The 17,502-nt window shown below is 45.4% G+C and overlaps 1 protein-coding gene across 1 annotated transcript; it reads right to left on the bottom strand.

The window, feature by feature from the left end:
• Positions 1-15,001: 15,001 nt before the first annotated feature.
• On the bottom strand, positions 15,002-16,762 carry LOC309554209 (E3 ubiquitin/ISG15 ligase TRIM25-like; the record flags this gene model as incomplete). Its single annotated transcript, XM_082255843.1, has 1 exon — positions 15,002-16,762. One exon carries the CDS (start codon positions 16,760-16,762, stop codon positions 15,194-15,196), a length of 1,569 nt encoding a protein of 522 aa, XP_082111969.1. The 3' UTR covers positions 15,002-15,193.
• Between the last annotated feature and the right edge of the window lie 740 nt (positions 16,763-17,502).

Below are 17,502 nucleotides of genomic sequence, written 5' to 3'. Positions count from 1 at the left end.
ACACCTTGCTTGTAGCGGGTTGGACCCCCTTTTGCCTTCATTCTTGGTGGCATAGATACAACAAGGTGTTGGAAACATTCCTCAGAGATTTTGCTCCATAGTGACATGATAGCTTCACACAGTTGCTGCAGATTTGCCGGCTGCACATCCATGATGCCGATTTCCCGTTCCACCCCATCCCAAATGTGATCTATTGGATGAGATGTGGTGAGTGTGGAGGCCATTGGAGGACAGTGACCTCATTGTCATGGTGAAGAAACCAGTGGTGGGAGGATTGGAGCTTTGTGACATGGTGCATTATCCTGCTGGAAGGAGCCATCAGAAGATGGGGACACTGTAGTAATAAAGGGATGGACATGGTCAGCAACAATACTTTGTTGGTTATCTATGGCATTTAAACCATTCTCATCCCCCACACCATTAAACCACCAGCCTGAATCATTACTCCCCCTCCTCCTCCCCCACACCATTACACCACCAGCCTGAATCATTACTCCCCCTCCTCCCCTAAACCATTACACCACCAGCCTGAACCATTACCACCCTCCCTCACACCATTACACCACCACCACCACCAGCTTGAACCATTACCCCCCTCCTCCCCCCACACCATTACACCACCACCACCGGCCTGAACCGGTGATACAAGGCAGGATGGATCTATGCGTTAAATTCTGACCCCGCCATCTGAATGTCGCAGCTGAAATCCAGACTCATCAGACCAGGCAACTTTTTTCCAATCTTCTTTTGTCCAATTTTGGTGATCCTGTGTGAATTGTGGCCTTGGTTTCCTGTTCTTAGCTGACAGGAGTGGCACCCGGTGTGGTCTTCTGCTGCTGTAGCCCATCTGGGTCAAGGTTGGATGTGTTGTGCATTCAGAGATGGTATTCTGCATACCTTGGGTATCACGATTGTTATTTGAGTTATTGTTTCCTTTCTATCATCTGGAACCAGTCTGCCCATTCTCCTCTGACCTCAACAAGGCATTTTCCTCCACACCCGCCACTTACTGGATATTTTCTCTTTAATCCCGAGAGATGGTTGTGTGTGAAAATCCCAAAGATACTCAGACCGGCCCATCTACCACCAACAACCATGCCACATTCACAGTCACTTCAATCCCCTTTCTTCCCCATTCTGATGCTCGGTTTGAACCTCAGCAAGTCGTCTTCCCCACATCTAGATGCCCAAATGCATTGAGTTGCTGCCATGTGATTGGCTGATTAGCAATTTGTGTTACCAAGCAATTGAACAGTTGTACTTAATAATGTGGCCAGTGAGTTTATACAATTGATTAGAGCTGCACAATTCTGGATAAAATGAGAATCAGGATTTTTTTGCTTAGAATAAAGATCCTGATTCTCGGGGTGACATCATCTTTTACATTATACAAAAATTGTGCTAACTTTACTGTTTAGTTTTTTTTTAATTCATTAAAGTGTATTTTTATTTTTTCAAAAAACTGCATTTGAAAGACTTCTGCGCAAATACAGTGTGACATAAAAGATTGCAATGATCGCCATTTTATTCTCTAGGGTCTCTGCTAAATATATATATAATGTTTGGGGGTTCTGAGTAATTTTCTAGCAAAAAATACTGATTTAACTTGTAAGCAACAAATGTCAGAAATTTTTTTAGTCTTTAAGAGGTTAAACTGCCCTCACTTACAGACGGAAGTTCATTCCTTTGATGTAAAAGAAGGAAAATGATACATTGTAACACATTGTGTTTATAGTTATCTCCCAGCCTTAAAGCATTCCGGGCACAGAAAAAAAATTTCACTGAACATACCCCCTGGACAGTCAGGGCTAGTACATTCCACAATGGATAGCCTCTGATCTGTCCCGGTTCGCACTTACCTTTTAGAAGAAATACTCACTTATAAAATTTCTTCCACAGCGTTGCCATCTCTCTTGTGGGCAGCTGAAGCCGGCGCGATCCTCTTCGGCGTCCTCTTCCGTGTCTTCTTCTCCCAGAATGCGCCTGCACCGCCCCTCTCATCACTTCCGGTGTGGCGCCGCATTCCCTGCTAAACAGCTTCTGGGCATGCCCAGAAGCTGTGGAGGAATGCGGCGCCCCGGAAGTGACGAGCGGGGCCGGTGCCGTCGCATTGATTCCTGGGAGCGATGACGTTCAGCTCCCAGGAATCATTGCAAGACAGGAAGTGACGGCGGAGCCGCGGCGCAGAGGGAGGACGTGAAGAATAGGTGAGTATATTCGATCTACAATTACAAGGTGAGTACAAAAAAAAAAACCTAACTATCCAATTCTGTTTCAGGTGAAGGAGAACAAGCGGACGGGCACAAAAAAAAAAAAAAAAAAAAAGATCGATTTTGTTCCCGGAACTCCGCTTTAACAATCATCAGAAACATTTGCTGGAGCCTCTCTTTTTCAATCGAGATTGCGATTTATTAACAAATAACGGTGCAGCTCTACAATTGATCCCGCCCACTGGCATTATCCAAGCTTCTTAGAGGAAATTGATGTTTTCCCTTAACCCCTTCAATACCGAAAACTTTCACCTCTCAGGCCAATTATCAGCTTTCAGCGCTCTAACATTTTGAATGACAATTACGCGGTCATGTAACACTGTACCCATATGACGTTTTTATCATTTTTTGCACACAAATAGAACTTTCATTTGGTGGTATTTAATTACCACTGGGGGTTTTATTCATTTATTTATTTTTGCTAAATAAATGAATAAAGACCAAAAATTTTGAAAAAAAAAATAAAATTTTTATAGTTTGTTACAAAATTTTGCAAACAAGTAATTTTTCTCCTTTACTGATGTGTGCTGATGAGGTAGCACTAGTGGGCATTAATGTACACTGATGGGCACTGATGAGCATTGATGGGCACTAATAAGATGGCATTGATGGGCACTGGTGGGCACTAATGAAGCAACACTGATAAACATTGATGGGCACTGATGAGGCAGCACTGATGGGAATTGATGGGCACTGAGGAAGCAGCACTGATGGGCATTGATGGGCACTGATGGGCACTAATGGGTATTGATGGGCACTGATGAGGCAGCATTGATGGGCACTGATGAGGCAACACTGATGGGCATTGATGGGCACTGATGAGGTGGCACTGGTGGGCACCGATGAGGAAGCACTGTTGAGGCTGCACTGATGGGCATTAATGGGCACTTATGAGGCGGCACTGATGGCCACTAATGAGGCAGCACCGATGGGCATTGATGGACACAGATGAGGCGGGGTTTTTATTCATTTATTTATTTTTGCTAAATAAATGAATAAAGACCAAAAATTTTGAAAAAAAAAACAAAAACATTTTTATAGTTTGTTACAAAATTTTGCAAACAAGTAATTTTTCTCCTTTACTGATGTGTGCTGATGAGGTAGCACTGGCGGGCATTATTGTACACTGATGGGCATTGATGGGCACTGATGAGGCGGCACTGATGGGCACTAATGAGATGGCATTGATGGACACTGATGGGCACTAATGAGACAGCACTGATGAGCATTGATGGGCACTGATGAGGCAGCACTGATGAGCACTGAGGAAGCAGCACTGATGGGTATTGATAGGTACTGATGAGGCAGCACTGATGGAATTGATGGGCACTGATGAGGCGACACTGATGGGCATTGATGGGCACTGATGAGATGGCAATGGTATGCACCGATGAGGAAGCACTGTTGAGGCTGCACTGATGGGCATTAATGGGCACTGATGAGGCGGCACTGATGGACACTAATGAGGCAGCACTGATGGGCATTGATGGACACTGATAGGCATTGAAGGGCACTGATGAGATGCACTGGTAGGCATTGATGGGCACTGATAGGATGGCACTGATGAGGAAGCACTGATGGATAATAATAGGCGGCACTGATAGACAGCCCAAATAGGCAATGATTGGCAGTACTGGTGGCCACTTATTGGTAGCACTGGTTGGCACTGGTGGGACTGCACTGATAATCAGTGTAGATGTTCCTTTTTCAAAGGACAGTATGGGCTCTCTTCTCCTCTCCTCATACTGTCAGTGTGAGGAAAGGAATGCTGATAACCGGCTTCTGCTTACATCCATGATCAGCTGTGATTGGACACTGTTGATCACATGGTAATTGTCAGAGACTCAATACCCTGCGCAGGCGCTGTTAGGAACGCTTCCTGAGCACACTGATGTGCTGTCATGAGTCTGCAACCTAAAGGGTTACCCTACAGCAGACTAATTGCCATAATTGGCAAACAGGCTGCCTTATTTAAACAGCTCAGCAGCACTGCACTTTGCTGTGTTGTCTTCAGCTCTCCTGTATCCTGTGCCTGTTATATCTGCTGTTCCTGTTTACCTGACCCGGCTTGTCTTTGGATTCAGATTACCTGCTGCCCGCCCTGACCTTGGCTTGTCCTGACTATCCTCCTGTCTCGTCCTGATCTGTTTACCTGCTACCGGCTGTTGGTCCTGGACCTGTTCCTGGCTCTCCCAGGGAATCCGGGGGGCCGTGACCTGGTGTTAGCAAGCAGCCAAATCCATCCCCACCATCTGGGGCCCTGGTGAAAACCGGCTTACACTTAGACTCCGCGCCTCTGGTGAACCTGTGCCATGCCAGTTACCCGGTAAGCCACTCCTCTTACGTCAGGCTCTGCCACGTTACCCCGTGACAGTAATGAGCCACTGATTGGCTCTTTACCTCAATCTGTGATCAGCAATGTCCCCTGGACACTGCAATCACAGAGCACTCCGCCAGCGCCCAGCTGTGGACGTGCGGCAGGCGCATATACAGCATGTCACCATATGATGGCATCCCAGAACTTGCTGGCCACTGGTGATGAGCCGAACACCCCCTGTTCGGTTCGCACCAGAACATCTCAAACAGGGGAAATGTTCTAGTGAACATACGAACATGAACAATCACAAGTCCTCATTTTAAAGGCTTAAATGTAAGTGACTATTAATCACCCACTGGCCAGGGGAGATTCAAATCCATAGCCTCTAACTGGTAAGCCCGTTATTTTACCAGCTACGTCACCGAGCCAGCTGATTAACCTAAGACTATCTCTGCTTAACTAACTTCTATCTGAGTTTGACAGCTCTTTTATAGGGCTCTAATGTCACCAGTGCCCCCATAATCCACTGCTCAGGTACAGTGAATAAATTACTGATGTCACGTCAGAAGGGAGGGGGAAAATTAATAGGTTTTAATTAAAATCCATAATTAATAATAATCACCCGCTGGCCAGGTTTGAACCCACAGCCTCTCACTTACAAGCCCTTTATTCTACCAGCTACACCATCGAACCAGCTGATTAATTTAAAGCGGAGTTCCACCCTCAGAATATTTTTTTAAACAAAACTAGCCCATTAATATTAAAGTGGAAGTAAACCCATAGATTTCAGTTTCAAAACCGTTTTCAGAACAGTTTAAAAAAACTGTTACATTTCTGGCATGTGCCGGAAATGTAACTGTCACATTGATTGTGCTCCCAACCAAACTGTCAAACCATCCAATGGCTTGTGTCATAACTGATCACATGTGCAGCAGCATTGCAGTTGAAGTTTAAACAGAGGCCAAGATGGCAGCTTCCTTGGCTGAAAACAATAGGAGGGTTTACTTCCACTTTAATACATCTTGCTTGACAAAACCACTATTTGCATATTTATGAGTTGAACAGTGTATTTGTTTAGTGAAAATCTTACTTTTAAAATCGCTGCCTGTGCGTGGCCATCTTTAGTAAGGGCACCTGAAGCTGCAGTGTCCTTCCTGATTGCTGTTCATTCTGGCTACCCAGAATGCAGCAGGCAATCCCGCACATGGGCAGTACTATGCTTTAGGCATACTACAGGTTGCTATAGAGACGTTGGCTGAGGAGGAAGATGCCGCCCTCTATATCCCTTCCCCGCCTCCAGAAAGACACAAGTGCAGGAGACAGAGAGAGAGAGAGAGAGAGAGAGAGAGAGAGAAGAGTCACACACAATGCAAACTGTTTTTTTTGTAAGGAAATACCATTTTTCTTCTTTATTCATCCGCACTTCCGGGTCCTGCCGCCTATAGGCGATTACATCACTCGGCGATTTGCAAGCGCTCCTGGGATAGCGGCATCATGTATCCCAATAGCCCTTGCGAATCGCCTAATGACAAAATCTTGCGTTATTTCCAGACCGGTGTCCTGTGGAATAATGCATGGCGGGACAGAACGGATTATTCTTATGTGAGATTCATAGTGAGAAATGGCGGAATATTATCTGATTACAGAACACAGCTCTTATCGGGGGACAATAAAGGGGAACTCTCACTGCACGGGGACACTGATGTAAAGGAGATAATAAATATATATACTGATAAATATAATATTTATATACTGATGTATATAAATAATAAAGGGGAACTCTGACTGGACACATAAAGGGGAACTCTGACTGGACACATAAAGGGGAGCTCTGACTGGAATATTAAAGGGGAGCACTGACAGGTATATATTAAAGGAGGAGCACTGACTGGAACATTAAAGGGGGACCTCTGACTGGAACATTAAAGGGGGACCTCTGACTGGAACATTAAAGGGGGACCTCTGACTGGAACATTAAAGGGGGACCTCTGACTGGAACATTAAAGGGGGACCTCTGACCGGAACATTAAAGGGGGACCTCTGACCGGAACATTAAAGGGGGACTCTGACCGGAACATTAAAGGGGGACTCTGACCGGAACATTAAAGGGGGACTCTGACCTCAATAATAAAGGGGAACTCTGACCTCAATAATAAAGGGGAACTCTGACCTCAATAATAAAGGGGAACTCTGACCTCAATAATAAAAGGGGAACTATGACTAGAATAATAAAGGTGAACTCTGACTGCGACACATAAAGGGGCACTCTGACTGGGACATTGGATGTAAAGGAGGACTCTGATGGGGACATGGATGTAAAGGAGGACTCTGACGGGGACACACTGGATATAAAGGAGCATCCTTTAAACTAGGAGACGGGGGGAGGGCTCAGAAGTAGAATCAGTCAGGAGGGAGCAAAGGACTGAAGGCAGTTGTAGGGTCAGCAGCGACAGTAGGTCCACAACATCAATTGGCAGGTCTGTGCGGGAGAACCTCAGACCAAACAGGAATAAACATAACCGCCAATCAGGTTTAACTTCCGTAAAACTAAGAGGGGTATATGCTAATGCCAGGAGCCTAGCTAATAAAATGGATGAATTGAAATGTTAGTACATGAGGATGACATAGACCTTGTGGGAATAACAGAGACTTGGTTCGACCCCTCACATGACTGGCTGGCCAATATCCAAGGGTATTCGGTGTACCGGAAGGACAGGGTAGGAAAAAGAGGGGGAGGGGTATGTCTCTATGTCAAGAACAATATAAAGGTGATAGAAAGGAGTGACATTACGGATGGGATGAGCATGGATTTAGGGTTTAACTCCATAGGGAAGGAGAAAAGGGAAAAGTAGTTGTGGGGGTTTGCTATAGGCCACCTAACCAAGGGGAGGAGGTAGAGCTGGAATTTTTAGCACTAATGGGTAAAGTGGCAAGATTGGGATCAGTCATCATATTGGGGGACTTCAATTATCCCGACATTGACTGGGAAGAGGGGACTGCACACTCACAGAAGGCCCGTCTATTCACGGAAACCTTACAGGACAACTACATGTCACAGTTGGTGGATTCCCCTACCAGAGAAAACGCAGTCCTGGATCTATTGATCACTAATGACCCAGACATAATCTCGGAGGTAGGAGTCCAGGACAACCTGGGCTCTAGCGATCACAGGATGATCACATTTAATATAAATAACAATATAACAAGGCAAGTGGGGAACATAAGAACCCTTAATTTCAGAAGGGCAAACTTTCCAAAATTGTACTCATTGATGGAAAGGGTAAACTGGGACCAAACCCTGGGATCACTGACCACAGAGGAAAAATGGGAATGCTTTAGGAACATATTAAGCAAATGCATCTTGCAGTGCATTCCTATGGGAAATAAATTTAGAAGAGACAAAGCCAAACCTGGCTGGCTAAACCGTAGCGTTAAAAAACTTATTAGGGGGAAAAAATTGGCCTTCAAGAAATATAAATCAGAGGGCACAGTATCGGCTTTCGAGCAATACAAGGAGGCAAATAAGAAAAGTAAACAAGAAATCAAGATGGCTAAAATCAACTTTGAGAGACAAATAGCGGAGGATAGTAAAAAAAACCCAAAGAAATTCTTTAAATATATCAACAGCAAAAAAACTAGGGCAGAGCATATTGCATAAATAATTAACGATGATGGGAGGATGGTTACAGAGGACACTGAAAAAGCAACCGTGCTGAATGCTTTTTTCTCGTTAGTCTTTACACAGGAAAAGGAGGGGTACACTGACCATGACTGTATGGTTAGTAGTAATACACAGGACTTGCCACTATGGCTAACAGAGGGTGAAATCAGGGAAAGGCTGGATAAACTTAACACAAACAAATCACCAGGCCCGGATGGCATACATCCGAGAGTACTCAAGGAACTCAGTAAGGTTATATCTAGACCACTGTTCCTGATCTTTGCTGACAGTATTAGGACAGGAGATGTACCAGGGGATTGGAGGAAGGCTAACGTGATTCCGATATTCAAAAAGGGCCAGAGGCATATCCCGGGAAATTATAGGCCTGTCAGTTTGACATCAATAATATGTAAACTTCTGGAAGGGATGATAAGGGACTATATCGTAGAGTTTGCTAAAAATAACATCCTCAGCAGTAACCAGCACGGGTTTACAAATGGGCGTTTTTGTCAAACCAATCTCTTAACATACTGCGAGGAGGTGAGCTATGAGCTAGATAGGGGCAGACCAGTGGATGTGGTGTACTTGGATTTCGCTAAGGCGTTTGATACAGTTCCCCACAAGCGCTTAATTTATAAAATAAGGTCTGCAGGTATCGACAGCAGGGTTTGCTCTTGGATACGAAACTGGCTTAAAAGCCGTGTCCAAAGGGTGGTAATAAACAGTGCATACTCAGACTGGTCTGAGGTAGTAAGCGGGGTGCCCCAGGGCTCAGTCCTGGGACCAACCTTGTTCAATTTATTCATAAACAGCATTGAGGACGGGATCAGTAGTTCATTATCAGTTTTTGCAGATGACACAAAATTGGCCAGGGCAATAACTGCACAGCATGAAGCAGATATCCTACAGAATGACCTGGACAAAATAACAGAGTGGGCAGCGACATGGCAAATGAGGTTTAACGTGGAGAAGTGTAAGGTTTTGCACTTGGGGACTAAAAACATAAAAACACAATAAACGTTAGGAGGGGAACCCTTGGAGGAATCAAAAATGGAGAAAGATCTGGGAGTCTTGGTTGATGATAGATTAGGTAACAGCATGCAATGTCAAGCGGCAGCTGCCAAAGCCAGCAGATTATTAGCATGCATAAAGAAAGGGATGTATTCCAGAGATAAGACCATAATCCTTCCACTTTATAAAACTCTGGTCCAAACGCATCAGGAGTATTCTGTCCAGTTCTGGTCGCCAGTCCTCAGGAGGGATGTGTTGGAGCTGGAGAGAGTCCAGAGAAGGGCAACTAAACTGATTAGGGGGTTGGAGGACCTTAACTATGAAGAGCAGCTGCAATCGCTCGATTTATTCTCCCTGGAGAAGAGACATCTGAGGGGGGACATGATAGCAATTTATAAATATCTTAATGGGGATCTCAGCTTAGAAAAAAAGCTGTTCATTCGAAGGAATTGCATGAGGACTCGAGGACATACAATGCGATTAGAGGAGAAGCGTTTTAACCTCAGGCAACGAGGAGGGTTCTTTACTGTTAGGGCTACAAGATTGTGGAATTGTCTACCACAAGAGGTGGTTTCTGCGGGTAGTATGGTGGCTTTCAAAAGACTCAGACTTACATCTCAAGCATCAGGACATTAAGGGCTATGTTAGATGATTACAGCCACACACACCTACACAGGTTGAACTGGATGGACTATTGTCTTTATTCAACCTCACCTACTATGTAACTATGTAACTCTGACGGGGACACGGATGTGTCCCCGTCAGAGTCCTCCTTTACATCAGTGTCCCCGTCAGAGTGCCCCTTTACATCCAGTGTCCCGCTCAGAGTTCCCCTTTAATATTTCAGTCAGAGTTCCCCTTTAATATTTCAGTCAGAGTTCCCCTTTAATATTCCAGTCAGAGCTTACCTTTATTATTTATTACATCGTGTCCCCAAGAGAGTGCCCCTTACATCTTGTCCCCGTGAGGTGAGAGTGCCCCTTTACATTGTGTCCCCGTGCGGTGAGAGTGCCCCTTTACATCGTGTCCCCGTGTGGTGAGAGTGCCCCCTTACATCGTGTCCCCGTGCGGGGAGAGTGCCCCTTTACATTGTGTCCCTGTGCGGTGAGAGTTCCCCTTTAATGTGCCCCTGTGCGGTAAGAGTGCCCCTTTAATGTGCCCCCGTGCGGTAAGAGTGCCCCTTTAATGTGCCCCCGTGCGGTAAGAGTGCCCCTTTAATGTGTCCCCTGTGCGGTGAGAGTGCCCCTTTAATGTGCCCCCTGTGCGGTGAGAGTTCCCCTTTAATGTGCCCCCGTGCGGTAAGAGTGCCCCTTTAATGTGCCCCCGTGCGGTAAGAGTGCCCCTTTAATGTGTCCCCTGTGCGGTGAGAGTGCCCCTTTAATGTGCCCCCTGTGCGGTGAGAGTGTCCCTTTATTGTGCCCCCTGTGCGGTGAGAGTGCCCCTTTAATGTGCCCCCGTGCGGTGAGAGTGCCCCTTTATTGTGCCCCCGTGCGGTTAGAGTGCCCCTTTAATGTGTCCTCTGTGCGATGAGAGTGCCCCTTTAATGTGTCCCCTGTGCAGTGAGAGTGCCCCTTTAATGTGCCCCCTGTGCGGTGAGAGTGCCCCTTTAATGTGCCCCGAGCTGTGTGACTGTTCTGTAATCAGATAATATTCCTCCATTTCTCACTATGAAAATCACAGAATAATAATCCGCTCCGTCCCCTTAGATAGTGCAGAGAGCGAGGCAGAATCTGACATCACATTCTCTCCCCTCTGCTCTCTGACTATCGTTGGATAATACATCCAATACACTGCCCCGCCCCACCCTGCCTCCGTCCCGCCTCCTCTCAGTGAGTTCTACGGGATTTAATGCTTTCAGTCACTGAGAGGAGGCGGGGCAGAGGCAGGGCGGAGCACAGACTGAATGCAATACATCCCTGAGCACTGGAAATCACACGAGATTTCGTCAGTAGGCGAATTGCAAGGGCTGCTGGGATACATGTTCCACGAGCCCTTGCGAATCACTGAGTGACGTAATAGCCGAAAGCATCAGGACCCGGAAGTGCAGATGAATACAGAAGATTTAAGGCATTTCCTTAAAAAAAAAAAAACTAACAACATTGTTTACATTGGCATTAGCATATTTAAAGGGGATTACATAGAGCTCAACTTGCAAAAATGGGTGGAACTCCACTTTAAGACTCTCTCTGCCTAACTAACTTCTATCGGAGTTTGACAGCTCTTTTATAGGGCTCTGACATCACCAGTGCCCCATAATCCACTGCTCAGATGCAGTGAATTACTGATATCAGTAATTTATTCACTGAACCTGAGCAATGGATTATGGGGCACTGGTTAATCAGCTGGCTCAGTGGCGTAGCTGGTCCAGCGGGCGGTCAATATTAATTATGGATTTTAATTAAAACCTATTAATTGTCGTTGACATCAGAACCCTAAAAAAGAGCTGTCAAACTCAGATAGAAGTTAGACAGAGAGAGTCTGGCTCGGTGGCGTAGGTGCTAGAATAACGGGCTTGCAAATGAGAGGCTGTGGGTTTGATTCCCTGGCCAGTGGATGATTGATATGGATTATGGATATTAACTAAAACCTATTAAATTATGGATGCGGGGACTCGAAGTTCCCATGAAGAAGCCCATTGAACGGGCGAACAAGCAGTGTTCGAGACGAACTTAGGTTCGACTCGAACACGAAGCTCATCACAACTGGCCACACTGTAGCCATCATTCTTCTATAGCACAGTCAGCAAGTGGTTCAATTAAATGGAGGGATGTAGGGCAACTATGGGTGGAAGTGAGATATAAACAAAACAGGTTGAAAGTGATGTCAGACACCAGAAGTGACATTATTACGTCCACTGGAAGTGCCACGGCGCCTATTTTAGAAGTGGTTACAATGCGTTTTTTCATTGAATGTCTCACTGAAAGTGCATGGATTGTAATAAATAAATTATATTATAAGGATGCACTGCACTATGGTCTCTGCATGATAATGATTGCATGGGAACCCTGGAGAGATGCTGGAGTGAAGGAGGACAGTTGGAAGTGGATGACTTTTGTGGAAAGTGATTTAAGGAGCAGCGATCTGGTAAGGTGCATGGAGTGATACTATTACACATTTGCATGTGTTAGATATGGATCACCTAAAGCAAGTCCAGCAAGTATGGGCAGAGACACTATATATTGTTTGCAGATCACTGGATAACTCTGTCGGCAGTCAGGAAGAATACAAGATGGGGGCACACCATTGGAGGTAACTGTGTCACCCAGCATCCTTACAGCTGATGACGGTAACCGTGCAGTCACCTTCATCTCGTCCTCCTCAATGCTTTCCTTAGGTGAGCTGTCCGATGAAAAGCAATTCAAACGTCTATGCAATGACCCACAAAAAAAAAAAAAAAAAAAAAGCCATACAATATTTAAGCCAGTATGCCTAGGGGAAGGGAGTCACTCTAAGCTTGAGATTCTGTTGGCTCCTCGGGGGCAGGCCATTCACACCAGTGCCGTGCCTCATCACTTCCTATCACTATATGATAAAAGAACATTTCTCTGTAGACTTTAGGAGAAAACATTCAGAGAACAAAAATGTAACAAAATCTCAGGAAAGCAATGAGGAGGAGAATGTCAGGGGTTCTTCTCTGATTTAAAGCTGAACTCTGGGCAGATAGAAGAGAGAAATGAAGGCAGCTCTGTATACATAAATACAGCCCGGAGTTCAGCTTCAACAGGAAGTGAGAAGACCTTATTATTCCTCATATATCTTCCAGAGATTTCCCAGAATTCTCTCCTGTATGAAGGAGATGTGCATTTCCAGAACTGAAAACTGCCAACAGTGATAGAAACAGGAAAATGAGGAATAAAATACCGGCCACTGATTATTATTACCACGAAGGTGAACTGACTCTGTAATACAAATCATAATAGAAAACATATACACAAATATGATTCAAATCAGCAACATTTCCAGGGACAAACCTCTAAATCCCAGGACAGTCCCTGGAATGCAGACACAGCTGGCACTTATCATTGTGTCACTTATTGAATTACATTTCTTATATTTAATCCTTTCACCACCACCATAAATAGTACAACTGTCAGATGGAAGCAATCACAGCCGCCCAATCACTTCCACATTCCCCCCTGGGCGTGCTCCCGCCATGTTTCCTGGCCTCATCTGTGGACCTGTGACCGGCATGGTGGGGCCACCAAGCAGAGGGAATGGAGATCAGCAAATGTCCATTCTCTGATCTCCACTTCCTGCTAATAACCCGGAAGTGATGTATAAAATGTCACTTCCGATCCTCGCTGTCACTTTCACCAGCCGGCAGGTTATACCCCAGATGTCTCATTAAAGAGAACCTGTCCCCCAAAAAAGCATCACAGTGTCCCCATGTGATGAAAAAAAAAGTTTAGTCAAAGAGAAATGTAAAAACACCCAAGCACCTAAAGTCAGCCCCCAAAAAAATCTTTGGGTGCCCCTCCCCCCATACATGCATGAATGTAAATGCGCATGTCAGGGACACCTACAAACAAGGCCATTGATTGAACCACACATTACATATCGCCACACACACCAGATCAATAACTCTCCGCCCATTTCTCACAGTTATCTCTAAACTGATGACCTGTAGGGGATTATAAAGTGTCTCCTATGGAAAATATAAGGCACCAAAGTTTTTCCCCACTTCACAGGCGCACACAATTTTAAGGTTTGCCATGTTGGGTATCTATTTACTCGGTACAAACTCATCTTTTATCCTTTACCAAAAATGTGGGTCATTTATTGGGTCTGTGTGCCCTAAAATTATTTTTAGTGTTTTATTTACTGAAATTTAGTGCTTAATAAACTGTTGTGCTAATATGGTGTGACATACAAAATTGGGACTAACACTATTTTATTCTCTGGGGTGTCTGCTTTCAGAAAATAGATCATGTTTGGGGGTTTTATCAAATCTTCAAGACTAAAATTATGTTTTATACATGAATGCAAAAAATGCAAAAAAGGTTCTGGCAGAGAAAGGGTTGAAGGGAATCCGTCATGAGAGAATCATGGGGGCTGCCATTGATGAACTCTCCTTGTGAGAATGCTAGTTCTCTGGCTGTCATGCTGATGCTTTCCCTTCTATACTGTCTCAGTCTCTGACCCGGGAACAAGTATAGAGATAAGGAATTCTGACACTTCTCTGATTCTTATTCCCAGCATGCTTGTTCCGGGTTGGAGACTCAAAGAGGAAAAAAAAAAACAAAAATAAAAATAAGATATATTGGAGCTTACTAATCCTTAGATGTGGTGGCTGCATTAGTTTTCTGTTTTTCCCCTTTATTTTCCCCTGGTGATCCTGCCAGTAACACACTTCCTGTCTTAGGGTGGCTCCTCTATCTATGGAGGGGCAGTGGAGACCCCCTTAGACAGCAGCATTATCTGGAGAGGGGGATGACTAACAAATTAAAGGAGAACTCTGGACAACACGTTTTAAGCCGTTACACCAAAATTTGTGTCTCCTTTTGGGATAAAGGCTTTCCATCAATGAATAAAAGCTGATCATTGTAAGCACCCTTGTCAGTAGTAAATGGTTTATCCCAACCCTCTAACTGCCACTTCTGCTGGACAGATTGGTCTGTCATAGAAAGCTGGGAAATAACAGCAGAACCAACAGGCAAAAGAAGGAAGTTACAGGGGAACTCCGAAAAACAAAGACAGCGGTGTTCATGTCAGTGACAGACGCCATCATATCTGTCATTTTTTTTTTTCTCTTTACTATCACTTTATATGTTCTTACATTACACACAGCCAGGGAACTAGCATTTTCAGAGGGAGGCCTGTAATGGCAGCCATCATACTTCTCCCAGGAGTCACCACTTCCTCCAATCATTGGCTGATCAATGAACCAATCCCACCACCCGTCCCTGTGATGTCACCAGACTGTGGGCGGAGTTCTCACATCGCCCACCTCCCCCCACATATCTTGATACAACCTACCCATACACCTAATCCAGCATGGAGGGGCTCAATGAAGGTGGTGGTGAAGGTGTGGAGGTGTCGGATCGGGTCACACAGATCATAAAAGGAGATCCGCCCGGCCTCATAATCCAGATCTATCCTGACTCTGTTACTGGAGAGATTGGGGGGTAAGAGGGTCAATTTATTGTCATGTATCACCCAATACTCATTATTATACCTGTGCATTCCCCAGGACTTCTTATTTCTTCCAATCCCTGACTCCTCCCCTCTCCTGTCTATACTGGGGTAACAAATCCCGACTCTCCAGATCTCTGACCCCCCGACATCCACATCCCAGTAATGTCTCCCTGAGGAGAAACTCTGACTGCTCATCACCTGAGAATAATTCTGGAATCTCTCTGACGTTTCTGGGTGATTCTGGTCTATATCTGACCAGGATACAGTTTTCCTGTCATCTGATATCTGTAGCTTATTATGGGCTGTGTTTCTATCCAGTAATATGTCTGCAGCTCCCTGTATATAGAAGTATACATTTACCTCTCTTATTATATCAGATAAACCGGTGTGTAAGATCCCCGCCACACCCAGACCCCCTCCATCATGGAGGAGTTCCTCATGTCTCTCTCTGTCCTCATTATCTCCATCCTCAGTATCACACAAGTCACCTGTGTCTGATTCCTGTAAGACAGTCAGTGGATCCGTCATGTTACACAGCTCCTCAATGTCCACCATCTTCCTGGACAGCTCCTCCTTCTTTATTTCCAGATCCCGGATGGAGATGGAGATCCGCTCTGCCCTTCCGGAGATCTCCCTCAGGGCTCTCTTCTCCAGGTCTTCCAGACGTCTCCTGAGATCTCTAAACAGGGCAGTGACTCTCTCGGTGTCACCAGCTGCTTCTTCTTCTACTTTCGTTCTGTGTTCCTGCAGACTCTGGACTCTTTCCTCCATCTCCTCTCTCTTTGTCAGAAGTTTCTGCAGAACATTCCTCAGTGTCTCCTTCTTCCTCCCAGAAGCCTCATCCATCATATCCATCTGGTGTCCCCGATGTTCTCCAGTCACACAAAACTTACAGACACAGGTCTCATCCTCAGTGCAGTAATACTCCAGGATCTTCTTATGGACGGAGCATTTCCTGCTCTCCATGGACAAGGTGGGGTCACATAAGATGTGTTCTGGGGACTTTTTGTGGACTCTCAGGTGTTTCTCGCACAGAGAAACCTCACAGAGCAGACAGGATCTAACAGCAGGTACAGGAGAGTCCACACAGTGAGTACAGAAGACCCCGGACTCCTCGTGACCTGGCTGAGCAGACAGGAAAGTCTCTGCTATGTTACGTAGTTTCATGTTCTTCTGCAGTGCAGGACGATCCGGAAACTTATCTCTGCATTCAGGACAGGAATATCCTCCAGACCCCCCCTGTGTATCCAGCACACCATCAATACAGACCCGGCAGAAGTTGTGTCCACATCTCAGGGTTACAGGATCTGTATAAATGTTCAGACAGACGGAACATTCCAGCTCAGCTCTCAGACCAGCAGACGCCATCGCTGACAGCAGAAATGAAAGTGAAAGTCTGGAGCTAGAAATACAATTGAACTCGTTACAACTCGTCTGCACAGGGCGAGGCTGAGCTCAGCTCTCTGTTGATTTGTTATTTAACCTTTTGATGTCAGAATAAGACAAGCCCCATGATTGTGTACATTTACAATGATAAAAATGTATTTATTTAATTGTGGAGTGGCATGGCATGCCTTTCTTCCAGCATTCATATCCACAGACCACATCAGGGGTGCAGCATCTAGATGTAGGGTACATGGGCCTTTCTTTTCCAGCAGCAAGCCTGTTATACACCCAGAGATGAAGAGAAGGTGGTGGAGTGTCTAACCAAGTCTTCATCCTCCTCCTCCTCTGTCTCCCAGAAGCAGAAATGCTTGAAGTCATCAGTAGCTGCTAAAGCTCCATGTTCTTCCTCCTCATCCACAGATACTCCTGTCATTGCCCCACCAATTGTCATGGAGGAGTCAGCTGAGATATTTCAGCACAGTGTCAGTCACTTGCTGCAGGAGGATGCACAGCAATTACCCACTTGCTGACTGGGCCATAGCCGAATGATGGTACAATGACGTCCACCCAGAATTGTACTTCCTGTGCGCCCCCGCAAGACGACGCATCTTTCATCACGGCACATCACAGATCGCGGTAAAGGACCAATGCCATCTGCCTTTTACCATGTGATCGCTCCGTCCAATGACGGAGCGATCAGTTGTCAACAAACTGGCACATGT

This window comes from Pelophylax lessonae (genome assembly GCF_965119305.1).
Source record: "Pelophylax lessonae genome assembly, chromosome: 4".
NCBI classification, from domain to species: Eukaryota; Metazoa; Chordata; class Amphibia; order Anura; family Ranidae; genus Pelophylax; species Pelophylax lessonae.
This window is presented reverse-complemented; position numbering and strand designations above follow the sequence as displayed.